Below are 18166 nucleotides of genomic sequence, written 5' to 3' on the forward strand. Positions count from 1 at the left end.
ATTTACTGTGAAAAATCTGCAAAATATATCTAAGTCTTACAGATACTTAATTATATTTTCAAATTTATACTTTCAGGCAACTTATGTGACTATATACACTTTATTGTAAAAGTTTAACTTGTGGAGAACTTTCATATCTCTACTTAGTCATCTCCTTTAAGTTTTATTTCTTATTTAAAAACTATTTCTAAAATATACTCTCTTCTTTTTACTGTGTTCTAGTTATTTGTGAACTAAGGAAGAATTTTATTTTGTAAGACAAAGAAAAATCATAAGTAAAACCTTTATTTCTATGAAAATTGAACTTTATGATTTATGAAAAATAAAATCAATTCATATTACAGGTCTGCTAAAAATTTGTTTCCTCCTAAATCATTAAGCCTAATAAATAATATGGTACATAAAAAAAATCTTAATTCACCTTAAACTGAAAATGTGTACCATATTCAACACTTCACATAAATAAATTTCTTTTAACTCCACTTTATGTTGGGTAATAACTGATTGTCTAAGAAAAAACATTATTTTTTTCTACTTTTGCCATACATCAAATTTGAACATGCATTGCATGCATTCTTGTTTGTGGAAAGTTTTCTCTTATTTTCTTCTTTCAATTCTACACTTCAAAGATAATCTCCAACAACTATTGGCATACATAATTCTTGAAGTTAGTCTATGCTTATAAAAAAGATATGCACACATACACTGGTATACACATTTGAAAATATGTGTTGAATGTGTATGCAAATTTAAAACTGCATTCAGTTTTAAATTGAGAAAATAGTTTTCCTGTTTAGGTACATATGAATAGTAGCTGTTTTGAATAATTACCCCCAAATAATTTATACACAGATTTTTTTCTTCTTTTATCATGAATGAAGCCATTAGAAAGAATTTGAGTAGATAAAATTATTTGACTTATATTTGCCATTAGTTATGAAAGGAAAACCAAAATTTTGCTAGCACATTCCTAAGCGTTTTGGAGTCCCTAAACTCTCACTGATCAACTTAGTAGAACTGTACTTGATATATTTATGGCCTTCTTATACAACAGGATAGAATCTATTCCAATGTGAGATTACAATGTGTGTTATATATTAACCATAGGGAATACTTGCTGTCAGTGTGATCCATTATGATTGGAATTTATTGCTGGCTAAGTTCTATCCATGCTACTAATAGTTTCATAGGGAGCTAAAGTTTAGAGTGACAAGAGTTCCAGGTGACCTGGTTATATCTAATTTATGGGTACTTAGCAGGATTAAGTGGGGATTCAGTGCACAGTTCATTTGACCCTCTACTTTCAAAGATCATGACCTTTATGTCCGAATGATACCACTCAATATAAAATTAAAAGTTAAGTTGGAATGGCTTTATAGGTTTCCCTTGCAGTGTTTAGGAGATAAATGACTTTAGAAGACAATAATTCACCTGATTGTCTTCAATATTTGTGGTCAGAGCTAATAAATGCAAGTGCCTATGATTTTTTTTTTAACGTGATTGAAATACACAAACCCTTCCTTCAAAAGTCTATTAAAGCAAACACTTTAAAATAAGATATCCTCCATCTAAATCAAATTCTTCTCAGAGAATGTGGACGGTATAGTCTTTTAAAATGTTATTTTAGCCCCAAGCTAACAGATTTTCAATTATCAAGCTTATTTTCTAGGTTAGTCCAGTCTATTCTGTGCCCCTTTGGATTAATTGATAAACTCTTTTTTTTTTTTTTTTAAAGATTTATTTATTTATTTATGCAAGCACTGGGTACAGTCAGAAGCGCGGGAGGGTGAGAGAATTCACCAGAGTCGGAGGGGAGAGCAGAGCAGGCAGACTGACAAAGTACACTGCTGAGGGGAGCAGCGGGAGGCAGGAGAGGTCTGCATGCCATGTGGGACCCTCCTCCAGTGGCCTGGGAGCAGCCAGGGATCGAATCGACGCCTCAGAGGCTGCGGGCAGCTTCGCAACCCAGCGCTCAACCACTGTGCCACCGGGGAGGCCCTAATTGATAAACTCTTATATTGAAAACACTTGTTTGTAATAGTTTTATTTATCATTCTAATTTTTACTCTAAGGAGCTACAATGAATGAGCTAATAGATAATTTCTCAACAACCATTCAGATATGGATGGTTGTGTTTTTTGCTTAAATATCTTCCAATTTTATCATACATTATTAATGTGTTTGGACTTTATGTTCTATTAGTTCATGAAATGATGCTTTTTATAATCCATCTATCTCTGGATATTCACATTTAATGAATATGAAGTTGCCATTATTATTCCAGCATCCCATTTTTAATGTTGCTGTGTAAACTAATATTTTAGCCAAGAATATTTCACAATTATATTTTCACATCAAAATTTGTACTTATGTATTATATTTGGGTGGATCCTTTCTAATGCAAATAGGTAATTTAAATTTCTCTAAACTATGTCCTTTTGTAACCTCTAATTCTACTTATCAAACCTGGAGCCTTGTCTTTTGTCATTAAATATATTATAGTCTTTATGAGATTTTGTGATATGCACAGATTTTGTACTCATGGCTTTAAGGCCTTCATTTATGCCAGTGATTAAAACTAGAATGTGTCAATATAGAATACAAAAGTGTATGACACTAGATAATCTCCCTCCATAAGTTAATGATGTTTCATTTTTTTTTTTCAGGTGCACCTATTCAGTCAAATACAAATCAGCTGAACTCTTTTTTACTTTATTGGTTACAAAAATATCTTGAAATTAACAAAACTGTTTCAACATGATTTATCCAGCATTCATCTCACAAATATAGCACATAACACTTTTAATGAACCTATCCTAGTTCCAGTGATCACTGTTATATCTTGTTTTAATCCAAATATTGAATAATGTATTTTATAATTCACCATTATTAGTTTTATTTTATAGATAACATGATTGTCACTTTTTTGGAAATTTATCTTTTTATAAATAAATATAATTTACAACCATTATATTTTAGTATGCATCTACCACAGATCAATCCCATAGAATAATTATAATAATTTTATCAGTATTAACTAATTCTATCAGTTTTAATTTTATCCCAATTTTTAGAGATTAACAAACTAAATAAAGAATTTTGCTTCTAGATCAGACAGTTGGTAGGTTATTGAACTAAAATGAAGTCCACAGCTTTGACTCCAGTAGTGTACACTCATCTGCCCTAAGCACAAAATACTAGCTATAGGATAGAGAGATTTAGTCATGATCAAAAGAAAACCCCAGGCATTATTCATCTTCCAGCCTGGAGAAGGCAGCCAACTAAAGAAATTTATAAAATGTTCAACATGCCACGTGGTAGATGAGAAATGTGATAAAGGAAAACAAATAGGAAGGACATTGAAAGAAGAGAGCAATCTGGAGGCCTGGTAATTTAGATGGAGTAGTCACAATGTCATTCAGATAAAATGATATGTATATAAAGGCACAATTTTATAAGCTCAAAAGAGAATTCTAAAAATTACAAAAATGTTTTGTAGTGTTAAACACTCACCTCTGTAGAGTCAAAGAAATGTAAGTTTATGTCTCAATTCTGCAATCCATGGGAACTGTATAAATTAGTTTCACTTTGATGATATTTTTCCCCTCAAGGAATTTATCATATAAAACAGGTAGGTTAGCACATATTTATGTGTAGTGTGTTTATTGAAATATTATTTACAAAGACTACCAATGCACAACATAAAATATCTCATTTCTAAGATTTTACTTAGACTATTCTGTAAATTTCTAATAGAGTAATGCTAACTCACATAACATAATTTCATAATAGTATGCACAAAAATGCCATAGAATAGCATTCACTGTGTGTTTATATCATGAATGTACATTTGGAGAGAAGTGTAATTTAGCAAAAAAATAATTGAATGTATGAAATGAATAAATTTGAATGGATTGTGTATGGATTTTTAATATATTTTATTTTTTATCTAATATGGATATATTGTATTTTAGCAAAAATGCAAGTGAATACAATGTTATGATGCGATCTCTCTTCCCCAAGGGTTTCATCATTAACATATTGTTTTAATAAATTAGAAGTTCTTATCATTGTTTATTTAGCTTTTGGAGGGACAAAATTTGTTTTATACCATCAAATATCAGCATGAGTTTTGTAATTTAATTCACCAGTTCTATAATTGTGAATATGACACCTGACAAATTGAACGATGAAACAATCATGATTGCCTTCCAATGCCCTTAAAATAGTAAAAGTAGGGTAAGCTTTTACAGATTATCATTTTAAATAATCATAGAAAAATGTTATATAAAGATAAGTATTTTGACAGTAATGAGAAGCTTTGGTTACAATTTGTTTTTTAAAATATGCAATTTCTCCATTGCAGCCACCAATGAACTTACACTCTATTGTGGTGCAAGTTCAGTGCATCAACAAAAAAGTGGGTACCGTTATCTACCATGAAGTTCGAATTGTAGTGAGAGACAGGAACGACAATCCACCCACCTTCAAGCATGAAAGCTACTATGCTACAGTGAATGAGGTCAGTTTTCGTTCTCTTATTCTCTGTGAATTTATTGCTGATACACGAAACTAACTGTATTCTATAATATTTTAAAACTGTTTATAATCATAGTCTCTGCTTACAACTATGACGAAAACATTTCAAGGGATTCTGCTTTAGAAGGTGTAAGGTCTGAAAACTGATATAATTTGGGGACTTTATTTTACTACAGGAAAAATGCATTTATAAAAATGATCAAAATTTTGGGGATTTTGATCATCTTGGATAACTTGATGCCTCAATCTGTGTACATGCTTACTGAGCCTCAGACTGAACTATTTACTCTCATTGTAAGGTGTGGAACTAATTTTTTTTTTTATTTCTGAAGTTGCAGCACTAATTAAAAACTGGAAGAAAAATACAGTTGATTTTATTAAAGTTATCAAACCAATTTTTAAATAAAGTTATGTCATATTCTAAAAATTAAGTATAAATCACAACTTATTTCTTTTATGAAAATGGTAATCAAATTTTAAAAAAATTGAAAAAGTAATACTTCAATTTTGTGATAACATGGTTTTTGTTTGTTGTTTTGGTTTGGTGACTTTTCCCTTTGATTCAAAATTCATGAGCCGAACACCCCTTTAATTTACTTCTTAAACAATAATTACTGATTTTTTTTGTTATTCATTAAGTTAGAAAATATGTCTAGTTTACCTATTTACTTTAAATATACCAAAGATGAATTGTATTTTAATAGTCTATATTTTTGCAGATCATCTTCCAAGTTTTATTTTTTAAGCTTAAGAAATATGTATTTACTATAGAGGAAGTGATCAATACGAATTGGATATGAAAAAGCACTGGTGATTTAACCTCTACAAACTTTCTAAAATTATTTTAAATGCATTTTATTTCTCTCAGTATTTTCCTATTAATAAACTATTGATTAATATGTTTCATTAAAATCCAAAAGACAGGTATAAGTTCATTGTCACAGATTTTTAAAAAAGATGTTTGCAAAATTAAAGTACTAATTAATGTCTTTTCTTGAGCAAGGAAAAACTGGGCCTGAAACAATAGCATGAACCTGCTAAGTTATACAAATCCCTAATTTTATCATGCCTTCACTAGTTACTAACAACCATCCTAAGTTGTAGCCATTTCCATGTAGCTGATTTTAAAAATAAACACTGGAGTTATAATTATGGTATTATATCATGTACTTATAATCACAATCAGTACTTTTATGATTATACTCAATGTCAATTTATTATATTCTTTGTAAACATGTTCTACAAATGTGTCCAAAATTCACGAAAAATATCAGTACATATACCAAAATGCTGAGCAAGGATTCTAAAGAAGTATATAATTCCTTTTTAGTGAGCAAGGCATAAGATGTCACAAGTATTTTTCTCTTACTGGGTAATTGGAGACTGTAATTAATTTTGGACAATTATATCATTAAGTAATTAGTCTGGTTGAAGAACAGATTGCACAGCAATAATTATTGCTGATAATTCTTAAGCAGTGTTTGGAGGAAAGAATAGTTTCTGATAGTGATTTATTTAATAACATGTGTCCTATTCCCAAATATTTCCATTCAATATAAAAATCAGATGCAAAGTCAAGGCATATATAATCGTTTCTTGACTTTGTAAAGAAATAATCTCAGGTTAATATAGAGATATGTTTACCCCAGGTTTTAATGATCATTTCACAAAAAAAGGAAAATTTTAGTCAATATTAATTTGCACTTTTTATCACCTTGTAATTTGCTGCTGTAACTTGATTTGATTTATTGGAGAAAACTGGATGGTAATTTCTAGAAGAATATTTCCTTATATTTTTCTTGATAGGTAGATGGTTTACAGTCAGAAAGGAAGGAAGGAGGGGAGAAGAAGAAAGGGTGATTCAATTTTTGAGTTATTTTATAACTACAGTATAGAGAAGTTTTGCATTTATTTTGACTTGGCTTTGAAATATTCTCACTGCAATATGTTTTGTAGTTCTTAATAGATTAATAGATTAAATCTTAATAGATTAAAATTAGCACACAATTTCATCATATTAAGTAGGATGTACTTTATCAGAGTGCTATTTTGTAACCCTTCTCAAATTCATGTCAGACTGTAATATTTGTAAAAATATTTTGAATTTCAGAAGGGAAGATGCTTAATTCAGACATTGAGTTATTTTTATTTTATGTTTATTTCTTGGAAAATGTGCCTTTATATATGTGTATATGTATGTATGTGTATGTATATATATATATAATATATTTCACTAGTTTACATGATTTTTGATTATGTATGCTTTATTACTCTATAGTTTTTATTTTGTTTGTTTATGTTCAAATATCAAAAGAAGTAAATACAATATTAAAGAAATAATAAAATGTTTTGTCTTATTATCTTTTTATTTAATCCTATGTTAATTCTTTTAAACATTGATCAGTCTTTGAAAGATTTCATTAAAATTTTGCTTAAAATATTACAGTAAGTATTTGGTCATTATTTTTCTAATCCAATAAATAGGATTAGGGGACTCACCTTAAATAAATTTAAAAATAATGGCATCTTTTCTTCAGATATTTATTTTAATATGGAAAGCTGTATATGTGTAATAAAGTGACTTTTACTTATTTACTGGTGCAACAGTGGTTGAATTAGAAGTATAGAAGTGTGGGTGATTAAAATATGATTCTTGAAATTTTCATAATGAGGTCTACATTTTGCCTATGGTTTGTATAAATTCCTATGAATATTATGTTAATAAAATATTTTATAAAATATAACTTTCAATTTAAGTTCAAAAGAATTTTTTGTTCCTTAAATGTTTTAAATAATGATAAGACAATCTTTTGAGATAAGTATTTTTAGATAAATGATAGTCCACAAGTCAAATCTGGTCTGTCACTGCCTGATGTCCCATGAAATGTCAATGTCCATAAATAAAATATTATTGCAACACAGACACACCCAGTCATCGTGTATAGTCAATGTGCTACATTACCAGAGATGAGTAGTTGCAATACAATCAGTATGACCAACAAAGCTGCAGTTATTTGCAGTATGACCTCTATCTTTCTAGTTGAAATGTGAAAATATATCAAATAGTTTTCCAGAATATCTATCAGTTTTGATGCATGTATTTTAGTGGCAACTCAGAGAACTTGGGGAAAAAAACACGTCAGAAGTAATTAAAAGAGAGAACCCAAGGAAATTTCAATATTCAACTTCTTGGAACTATGAAAATGATAACAATTCTGCAAGTAGCATGTTAAATATATATTTTTTTAAATATTAATGATTCACTTTAAGTATATCTTTTAATTTTCGTGTTTTTTTTTTTTTAAAGATTTATTTTATTTATTTATTATATAAGCACTGGGTACAGTCAGAAGCGTGGGAGGGTGAGAGAATTCACCAGAGCCAGAGCAGGGAGCAGAGCAGGCAGAAGGACCGAAGTACACTGCTGAGGGGAGCAGCAGGCGGCAGGAGAGGTCTGCGCGCCATGCGGGACCCTCCTCTGGTGGCCGGGGAGCAGCCGGGGATCGAACTGCTGCGGAGGCTGTGGGCAGCTTCGCAACCCAGGGCTCAACCGCTGCTCCACCGGGGAGGCCCATCATGTTAAATATATTTTGATGCCACTGTATTATAGCAATATTTATATTGTAACCATCATCAGCACAGTTTTTTTTTTTTTTTCCTGATGGTGTTTGGAATATCTGAAAGGGTGTTTCCTCTTTCTTAAACAACTCTTTCCAGTCTCTTCATGGTTGTAATATTTCTGATAAAAAGTCTGATAACAGTCTGATTGCTATTCCTTACATTTTATTCTTGTGATATATTTAATAAGTTATTGCTGTTGTTTTGATTTTTTGCCTCTTCTCCTATAAGCTGCCCTTGTTGTTGGTTCATAACAGCTTTAACATTATGTGTCTTGGTGTATGTCTATCTGGTATTTTTGTGTCTGGATCTTTTTGGGCTTCTTGGATCACTACTGCTCCTTCATTTCCCAGATTGTGATTATTCACAGTGATTGACTCTTAAATGGTTTTCCAATTTCTTTCTAATTTTCTTCTCCTTCTGGGATCCCCATGGTGTGCAACGTAAATATACCTAGTTGTCTAAGAGAGCTATTACACTGTTTTCATTTTTTTTAAATTCTTTCTTCTCTACATTATCTGTTCTTTCTGTAACATTGTGTTTTGAGATTATTAATTATCTTCATTGCTTATGTTTGTCTACTATTGAGGCCTTTAGTTGTATTTTTAAAATCAATTATGGTGTTTCTTAACTCCATTATTTCTGAGTGTAGCTACATCATATTATTATCATCTATATTTGTCGTTGTTTTAGATCATCCATTATTTCTTTAAGTTCCAACACCAATATGAGGACTGTTGCCCTGAATTCCCCTTCTGTCATGCTTCACAACCACACTCAATCAGAAATATTTTTAGGATTTTATTCTGGCATTTTCAGCTGAGTTCTGTCTTCGGATTCTACTTTTTTGGGTGTTAGTAAGAATATATTTTCAATTATTTTTGCATATGCTGGAGTATGGTTAGGGGACTGGCACTGATAAGGTGTAGTAGGTATACAAGAATTCTGGGCAATAGGCATCAAAGTGTCACCTCCAATAGAGGCAAGGATTCGAACTTCCCATTATGGAGCATTTATTTCTGTGTATGCGTGTGTGGGCAGGGCGGGGAGGGGGTGTTGATGGCAGGGAGTTTTCTCAGCCTGGAGTGGGATTGTAATGGCAGGTGTTCTAGGCATTTCTGTCTATGCTTTGAGTAGCCTCTTCTCTAGGAAAGTTCAAGTTCTCTGACTCATCAAAAAACAAATGTTCTGTATTATGAGCCTCAAAATTTTAACACCATTTTCTCTGTGCTCATACCCATTTTCCTCACCTAAAAATAATGAATTATATTTGAACATCTATTTCATAGGTTTAATGAATACACATAATAAATTTTAAATTGAAGTGAAGAAAAACAGATTTTCAGAGAAATCTTACCTATTCATTTTTCAAAATTTTTTTAAAATATTTATTTATTTATTTATTTATTTATTTATTTATACAAACACTGGGTACAGTAAGAAGCGTGGGAGGGTGAGAGAATTCACCAGAACCAGAGTGGGGAACAGAACAGGCAGACTGACGAAATACACTGCTGAGGGGAGCAGCGGGCACAGCAGGAGAGGTCTGTCACGCCATGTGGGACCCTTGCTGGCAGCCAGGGATGGAACAGGTGCTGCAGAGGCTGTGGGGAGCTTTGCAGCCCAGAGCTCAACCACTGCGCCACCAGGGGAGGCCCTCATTTTTCAAATCTTTTAAGAGACAATCTAAAATGGATGAACTTTATACCACTATTTATACCTAATATTATACATGTATGTACAATACATCTTTCCCATTAAACATCAATCACTGTTAGAGCTGGCACTTGATTTTGTACATTGTGTAGAATAGAGCCTGGCATCTTTGAAGAAGTTCTATAAAAAGTGTTTTCAGCTAAAATAAAAGCACAGTCATGAACCAGGAAAACATTGTATAACATATTTTTCACTTTGATTTTTCCTGAGATACTGTATTGTCAGAAAAGTCATGACATATTTTTCTATGTTTTTCAAGCAAAAATTTGTCATGAATTTTCTGACAAACCAATAATTACAGAGGATAATAGCTTGTTTTGAATTAAGTTTAAAAATAATGCCACAAATGTTAGTTTTGTAAGACATAAATGAAAGCTTCCCACATTACTATATAGGTTAATATAACAGTTATGACAACAAAAGAAACACACTTTTATTTGAATATGGTAAATATAAGCTATGAGAATTATAGAACATTTTATATAACTCAATGGAGAAGTTATGTTTATGTGAAATTTTTTTCTCTTATCTATAACTCTATGGAGAAAAAAAAAATTTGTATATGACGTTCATACCTCTGGAGAATCTTTACCCTACTTTTCATGTACCAGAAAAAGTTGTCATATTGACTAAATAATACTAATATGATTATATGATTCCTTTTTGATTAAATATCCCTTTGTTTTTCCTATAGACACAGTATTACCATGCTCAATGGAAAATATCCCAAGAACATCAGTGAACTCAATAAATCTGAGTTTGATCATGTTCTCCCTTTCTTATCCTTAATTATAATAAACTTTAAAGGATGCATCATAAATATTTGATTAAATCCCAAGTATAATTTTGGAAGGTGAATATTACCAGTTAAATATCACCTTGTATTTCTAGAACATTTTAGTTGTTTTATAATTACTGATATTTCAGATAGACACAAATTATATCCTGGTTAACAGTTTAACTATCTGTAGACATTAGATGTGTAATAATTTTGTTATTTATTTTTTTTATTTTTGTTAGGCACAGTCATTAGAAACTAATTTTATCAAAGTTCAGTTTTAAATTTGTTATTATTCAAAATTGTTTCTTTCTTCCTGATCGAGGCTTAGGTAATTTTATATTGCGAAGAATTTGTTCTACAAGAATCCTCTTCTTGTAGGATTGTTTTCCAATATTTTTCTATAAGCCACCAAAAAGTTGAATTCTGTTATTTCATCCAACAAAACCATCTGTGTCTTTTAGTTATTGAATTCAGTCCATTTATGGTTAAAGTGATTATTGACATAGGAAAGTCTACTATTGTGATTTTGTCCTTAATTTTGTTATTCTGTATATTTCCTTGCTCAATGCTTTAGAGGTGTTCTTTGGTTTGATTTATATATGAGAGTTGCTTTCGGTATTTCTTAGGTGGGTGGTTGGGGTCTTTCCTTAAGCTTCTGTGTATCTGAGAAGGCCTTTTTCTCTATTTGTAGAAGAGTATTGAAGGATAGAGTATTCTTATTGGCATATTTTTATCTTTAAGTATTTTTATTACATCATTCCATTCTCTTCTTGACCAGAGTGTTTCTTCAGAAATGTCAGAGATCAAGTTGATCTTGCTTCTTTTCAAGGTTATCTGCTGCTTTTCCCTGGTCAATTTCAATACTCTTTCTTTGCCTTGAACTCTTGGAATCCCACTACTGTGTTTGGTCACTACTAATACATTTAGGTGAGAAAGTGTTTTAAAGCTTCATGGACTTGTATATTTATTTTTTTTTCCAATTTTAGGACACTTCCCTCTATCGTTAAAGAAATTCTCTGCTCCTTCGCTCCTTTCTCTTTCTCGTCCCCTCTGAGATGCCTATTTTTCTTACCTTGCCGTTTTCATGGAATCAGGTAGTTCTTGAAGTGCTTTTATTTTTTTGTTTTGTTTTGTTTTGTAACTTTTGTAACTTTGTTTCTTTATGCCTTTCTTATTTCACCTGAATTCTCTGTGTATTATCATCTTCAGGGCTGCTGTTTCAATCTTTCTTTTTTTTTTTTTTTTTGGTTGGTTTGTTTGTTTACTTTGATACCATTCACCAGAATTTGTTGTCTCCTCTATTTTATTTTTACAAACTTTATCTTTTATTTTCTTATCCTCTGGAGGTTTGTACTTTCTGATCTAGTATCCCCCTGTGGAATAAGATTCCTGGTTTGTTTTGTTTTTTTTTTTTTCCTTTCACTCCATTATTTGTTTTCTGAATATAAAGGATTGCTTTCTGAATATAAGCTGCCACTTTTCCAGTGGATGGCACTGTATGTGAGGAAAAATTACCCTGTAGCTGGATCTTATGTGTTGGGTAGGACAGGGTCCTAGAAGATACCGGTGCTGGTGGAAGTGTTGAGCATGGCAAGCCTCTTGCCTGTAGTACCACGGCTCGCCCTCTTCGCTGGATTTCAGACCATGTGCCTGCTGTCTGCATACTGTGCTTTCAGTTCAACCCATGTAGTTTGACTGTATGCACTCGGTGCCCATATCCACCCTTTCCTGGGGGAAATTGGTGGGGTGAATTGCTCATTTCTGAGTGGTTTTTTTTTTTTTTTTAATTTTATTAACTTGAAAATACAGCATAAGATTTTTTTTTTCTTTTTAATTTATACAAGCTCTGGATACAGTCAGAAGCGCGGGAGGGTGAGAGAATTCACCAGAGCCAGAGCGGGGAGCAGAGCAGGCAGAAGGGCCGAAGTACACTGCTGAGGGGAGCAGCAGGCGGCAGGAGAGGTCTGCGCGCCATGTGGGACCCTCACAGGTGGCCGGGGAGCAGCTGAGGATCCAACTGGTTCTGCAGAGGCTGCGGGCAGCTTCGCACCCCAGCGCTTAACCGCTACGCCACCGGGGAGCCCCTCATTTCTGAGCTTTATCTATGATTGACAACAAGCAATTTCTCCCTCTTCAGTGCACCTGTGAACTGGTGTTTTTGCCCACATGGAAGCCTCCTCCCAACTCATGCTTTTGATTCCATTGCATATTTCCTATAGCAAAGGTATTCTTCTACATAACTTTATTAAACCATCAAAATCTGAAAATTGCATTAATAGATTATTAGTATATAGTACATAAACCTCATTCATGTTTTGCTTATTTTTCCAGTAAAGCCCGTTGTAGCTTGAAGAGCCAATCTAGTATCACACATTACATTTACACTTCATATCTTCCTATTCTCACTCCTAATTCCTTAGGATTTTCTTGACTTTAATAATTTTATAAAGTTTTAGGAGTGGGATAGTATCCTTCAACCAAATATATCTATTTTTTTAATGAATATAGATGTGCAAGTAGATCACAAATGTGACGCCATATTCTTTTTTTAAAGATTTATTTATTTATGCATACAAGAGCTGGGGTGTAGGCCAGAGGTGTGGGGGGTTGAGAGGATTCACCAGAGACAGAGTGGGGAGCAGAACAGCTAGATCTACTGAAATACATTGCTGAGGGGAGCAGGGGGTATGTCAGGAAGGTCTGCTGCACAATGCGGGTAGCTCCCTGGCCTGGGATTAAACTGGTGCTACAGTGGCTGCTGATAGCTTCATAGGGCTGAGACTTAACTCCTTTCACCACCAGGGAGGCCCGACACCATATTCTTAATAGTCCATTATATCATAATGTTAATGTGCCCCCAGTACTGGTAATGATAGCTTTTATCATAATGGTAAAATGGTTTCTGCAGCTTTTTCTACTACGTATACTAGTTAATTCTACAATATATATTAATAATCCCATTACTTTTAGGGAACTACTTTAAGATTTTGTAAATATCCTGTTCCTTATCACTCCACATTTCCACTGTCATTCATCAAATATTCATTTGTTGAAAGACTTTTGATGAAAATTCAAATTTCTGTGGTCAGATATATTTTCTCCCTTCTTTTCTTTGCTCCTTCAGTTTTTATTCAGTGCTTTTTCAGTCATTATTCAGCCCATTCAGCTAGTGGGCTGAATAATGATTTGATTATTAATGAAATGGTTTACATATGAAATCATGGGGAATTTTGGAATTATTAAATACTTTGCTTGCTGAGAATCAACCTATTTTCAATAGGAATAATTATTTGAGTTTTCCAAAATGTATACACTAGCTAATTTCTCTTCTTTTTCTGTAAAATATCTTAAAATTATTTTGCATTAGGGTCACAGATAATTCTTCTGTGCTGGAATTCCATCATTTTAGTTTATCTTTGTAATTTGTGTTCTGTTATATGACAAGTTATATATATTTTCTCTTTCCTTTCCTCTTTTCCTCAAAAGTTGATTAATAGAAAACTATGAAAATTCTGAGACTACCTTTCACAGTGCATGCTAATTAATACTTTGAAGTTAGACAATATGTGTTAGAGTTCCTATCTACCAAGTACTAGAATTATGACATCAGACTGAATATCCTTTAGCCTGTGATGCCTTAATTATAAAACAAATATAACCTCAAAAAAGTTAGGAAGTTGCATTATGGATTAAAAGAAATATTGCTTTTAAAGTACCTAGTGCAGTGTTTGGCAACCTTTTCTTATAAGAAACCTCTATCTGGAAAATGTACTTTAGAAATAGTGATATATTTGAAAACCAAGATCTCCACAAAGAAAATGCAAGATACACCATAAACAGGCAGCAATCAGTGATATTTTATTACTGAAAATCTCAGATTTTTCTCACAGTGGTGGAATGACATTATCTCTGAATCTATCAAATTTGAGCTTTTAATTTCCTGATTAAATTCATCTCAGCTCTGTGCCATTCTTTCACATTTTAACATGACCGTGTCAACTCCTTCCATTTAATACCTATTAGTTTTTCTGGTACATCTAAGAGCACAGTCTCCATGATGAAGCATAACAGTCAAATTCCATATATAAATATCTATTTTATAGTTTATATGTTTTGTTTATATTTTCTAGAAACAATTAGTTAACTTTCTTACATGTTAAATAAGTTTTGAAGATATGTCATTCATGATATTGGAAACTTAATAAATACATTTAACTTTTCAATGACTAAAAAATCACAGTACCTTCAGAACTATTTCCATTTACAGAATATCCTTGAATATATAGTACTAAGATCTGATCTGTAGTGCACAAAAATATCTGAAGAAAGGAATGAAACTAAGTCTTAGTTCCTTATGCTTGTTCCTGTTTTTCTTCTCCAGGGGATTAGTCACATTCTTTCTGGGAAGCAGGAGACAGGTAAGAGAGGAAAAGAGGACATTATGGGAAGCAAAATAAGTTAATTAAAAATATATTTTCTACTTTATAGCAAGTGAATGGGAACTACCCTTTGAGCTGTTTGAAAAAGATTCAAGTATTCAACTGTCCATCAACTTTGAATTTAGTAAACTATTATATGTATTTTTTCTCTATATACATACATATATCCAATTTAAGTATTTTTCTTTAGTAAACATGAGTAGAAATATATACCGTTCCGTAATAATAACAAACTTTTCTCTCTCTCTCTCTTTTTTTTTTTTTTTTTGGTGGGACCCTCGCCGGTGGCCTGAGATCGAACTGGCACTACAGAGGCTGCGGGCAGCCTCACAACCCAGTGCTCAACCGCTGCGCCACCAGGGGAGGCCCTCCAAACTTTTCTCATTTTTAAGATAATTATCTACAAGGATTTACACTTAATATTTTCTTCAAAGGACATTATTTTCAATATTAATTATCTAGCTCTCATGAAAAAATAGTCAATATCATATACACTGGAATAAAATTTTCATTATATATTATTGTTTATTTATGTTTTTAAATTGCTGTTCATTTTTGTACAGTGTTTGATTTCTCCACTCAGCGTTGTCCCCATAAAATTCCCACTACCAAGACATCTATGAACCATCACTCTAGTCTCTTGCACTATTCCCTCCCGTTTTGATCCCTTTCCCTTCCCTTGCCTGATGAATGTCTCCAATTTATAGTTTGACTGCTAGTTTTGTCCTTTTTTCCCCCAAAATTATATTATATATTAAGGAAACATGTAGAGCAAATGCAATCACTGTCTTAAATTTTCTTTTTGATTTTAATAAACCATGACAATAATGTCCTCTGGATACGAATTCAAAAATGTGTACCATTTTGCTATCAATTCTTGAAAATTCAAACATGAACTTTAGATATTTGATTAGAATTAATGCTGCAATAAAAACACGTTATACTAACAAATTAATATAAGACCAACAGAGTGGTCATAGAAACAATAATGTGAAAATAATAAATAATCATAGAGTCAGAGATAATATAATTTCATCATTGTGAGAAAAATCTCAAGTTTTCAACAATATTCCACTAATTACTATCTGCTACAAATTTATCTCTCCATTTTTTTTTTTTTTTGGTGGAGACTCCTTTGATTTTCTAATGTATCACTATTTCTAAAGCATATTTCCAAGACCAGAATAACTTGCAAGAGAGAATTATAAAATTATTTTATCTGTAGTAAATGTAAAAGTCTGAATCAGTGAAAAAATTCTCATTTGGAATTATTATTATGGAAGCTGATGTTCACATGACACCATTAAAATAAGAGCTGTAAATAAATATAGATACAAGACGACAGTGCCTACCCATTTAAAAATTATTTGTTTTGTTGTTTTTTTTTTTTTTCACAACTACATTAACTAGACTAAAGGGATGTACAACACTTGTATACATGTAAGGAAGTACTGTGGGTATTCTTTAAAGGTTGATAGCATATAATCAAATTTCAAGAAGAGTGTTGTACAGCCTCTTGCTATTAAATCAGCAACTATTGCAGAGGACTACACAATAGTTACATAGGCCTTAATGATTTTAACTTTGGTGTCTGGTTCTTACCACTGAAAATGAAATCATTTGCTTTTGTTTACTGAAGAGAAACTGGGATCATGGATGTGCTAGTCAATTTTCCAGAATATAGAAAAATATAGAGTAAATGATGGTAGATAGACATGCATAATAGATAGCTATAGTCTTACATAGATTAGAGATAAAGAGATGTGATAGTTGTAGAGAGACAAAGATAAAGATATGAGAGAGATAGAGATGAAAGAGATAGAGAAAGGAGTGTTAAACAATTATGAATGCTGGGAAATGCTAAAATCTGCAGAGGGAAAGATGAAGATACAGGCAAATCAATGGTATACTTCCAGTCTGAGACCAAAGGCCTAGACCCATGGCACCTGAATTATTTAAGTTCCAGTCTAAGGTTGAATCAAAGGTAAGAAACAGATATTCCAATTTGAAAACAGTCAGACTGAGATAATGAATTCTTCCTTACTCAGTCTTTTTGTTTTATTATCTTTGAGGAATTTATTTTACTCAATCTACCCATTCTAATGAAATCTCATCCAGAAAACACCCCACAGATATACCTAGACAATGTTTACCCAAATATCTGGGAACCTTATGGCCCACTTAGGTTGACATAAAAATTAACCATCTTAGGGATATTGGGTTAATGCTGCACAGATGTGAGAGAAAGTGTGAAATTGGGATCTCAATGGTAAATGGACATTATTACTTTAAGTTTTACCAACAATGATAATTTCTAAAGAATGCATTACCTTAATCAATTTTCAAATACTGAATCAGACTTGGGTACATAGAGTAAATCCCTTTTGGTCATGGTGTAGAATTCTTTTTATGCATGATGGGGTTCAATTTGCTCAAGTTCTGTTGAGGATTTTTGCATTTATGGTCATGAAAAACACTGGCCTACATTTTTTTTTTCCTTCAAATGACTTTACCTGGATCAGTATTAGTTATGTTGTCCTCAGAATGATTGCGGATATATACCTTCTGTTCCTATCCTGTGAAAGACGTTGTAGAAAATGGTATAATTTTCTCCTTAAATATTTGGTAGAATATATTAGTGAAGTCTTCTCAGTCTCATGTTTTCTATTTTGGGAGGTAAGGATTCTATTTCATTAATAGATGCAGGTATATTTAGATTTTCTCTTCCTGTTTTGAATTCTGTGATTTTATTGAGAATGGGATATAATTGCTTTCTCTCTTTTGTCTCCCATACTTGATTTGCCTTTTGTGGTTTTAACTGAAGATTTTATATGATTACATTTTCTCTCAACACATAAACCACTAAACACTTTAATGTTTCACAGCTAGTATGAGTACCTTAAAAATAACAAATGTAATTCCTTCCTCTTTTCATTCTTTAAATTATTAACATACAGTTCACTTTCACAAAAGCATACATAAGTGTGTATAGACACACACATATAATATAAACATATAACAGGGAAACCACTAGAAAAGTTAAAAAAAAAATCTATAGGTTAAGGGGAAAAAA

General features: G+C 32.1%; 1 protein-coding gene across 1 annotated transcript in view; it reads left to right on the top strand.

The window, feature by feature from the left end:
• The window catches only part of PCDH15 (protocadherin related 15), a gene marked incomplete at both ends in the record, with an annotated part of 665703 nt that overhangs the window by 238042 nt on the left and 409495 nt on the right, over positions 1-18166 (top strand). The window contains one exon of the mRNA XM_084244834.1: positions 4367-4522. Within this exon, the coding sequence (XP_084100960.1) occupies positions 4367-4522 (156 nt within the window). The remainder of the gene's footprint in view (positions 1-4366; positions 4523-18166) is intronic.

This window comes from Talpa europaea, assembly GCF_964194135.1.
Source record: "Talpa europaea genome assembly, chromosome: 10".
In the NCBI taxonomy this organism is placed as follows: domain Eukaryota; kingdom Metazoa; phylum Chordata; class Mammalia; order Eulipotyphla; family Talpidae; genus Talpa; species Talpa europaea.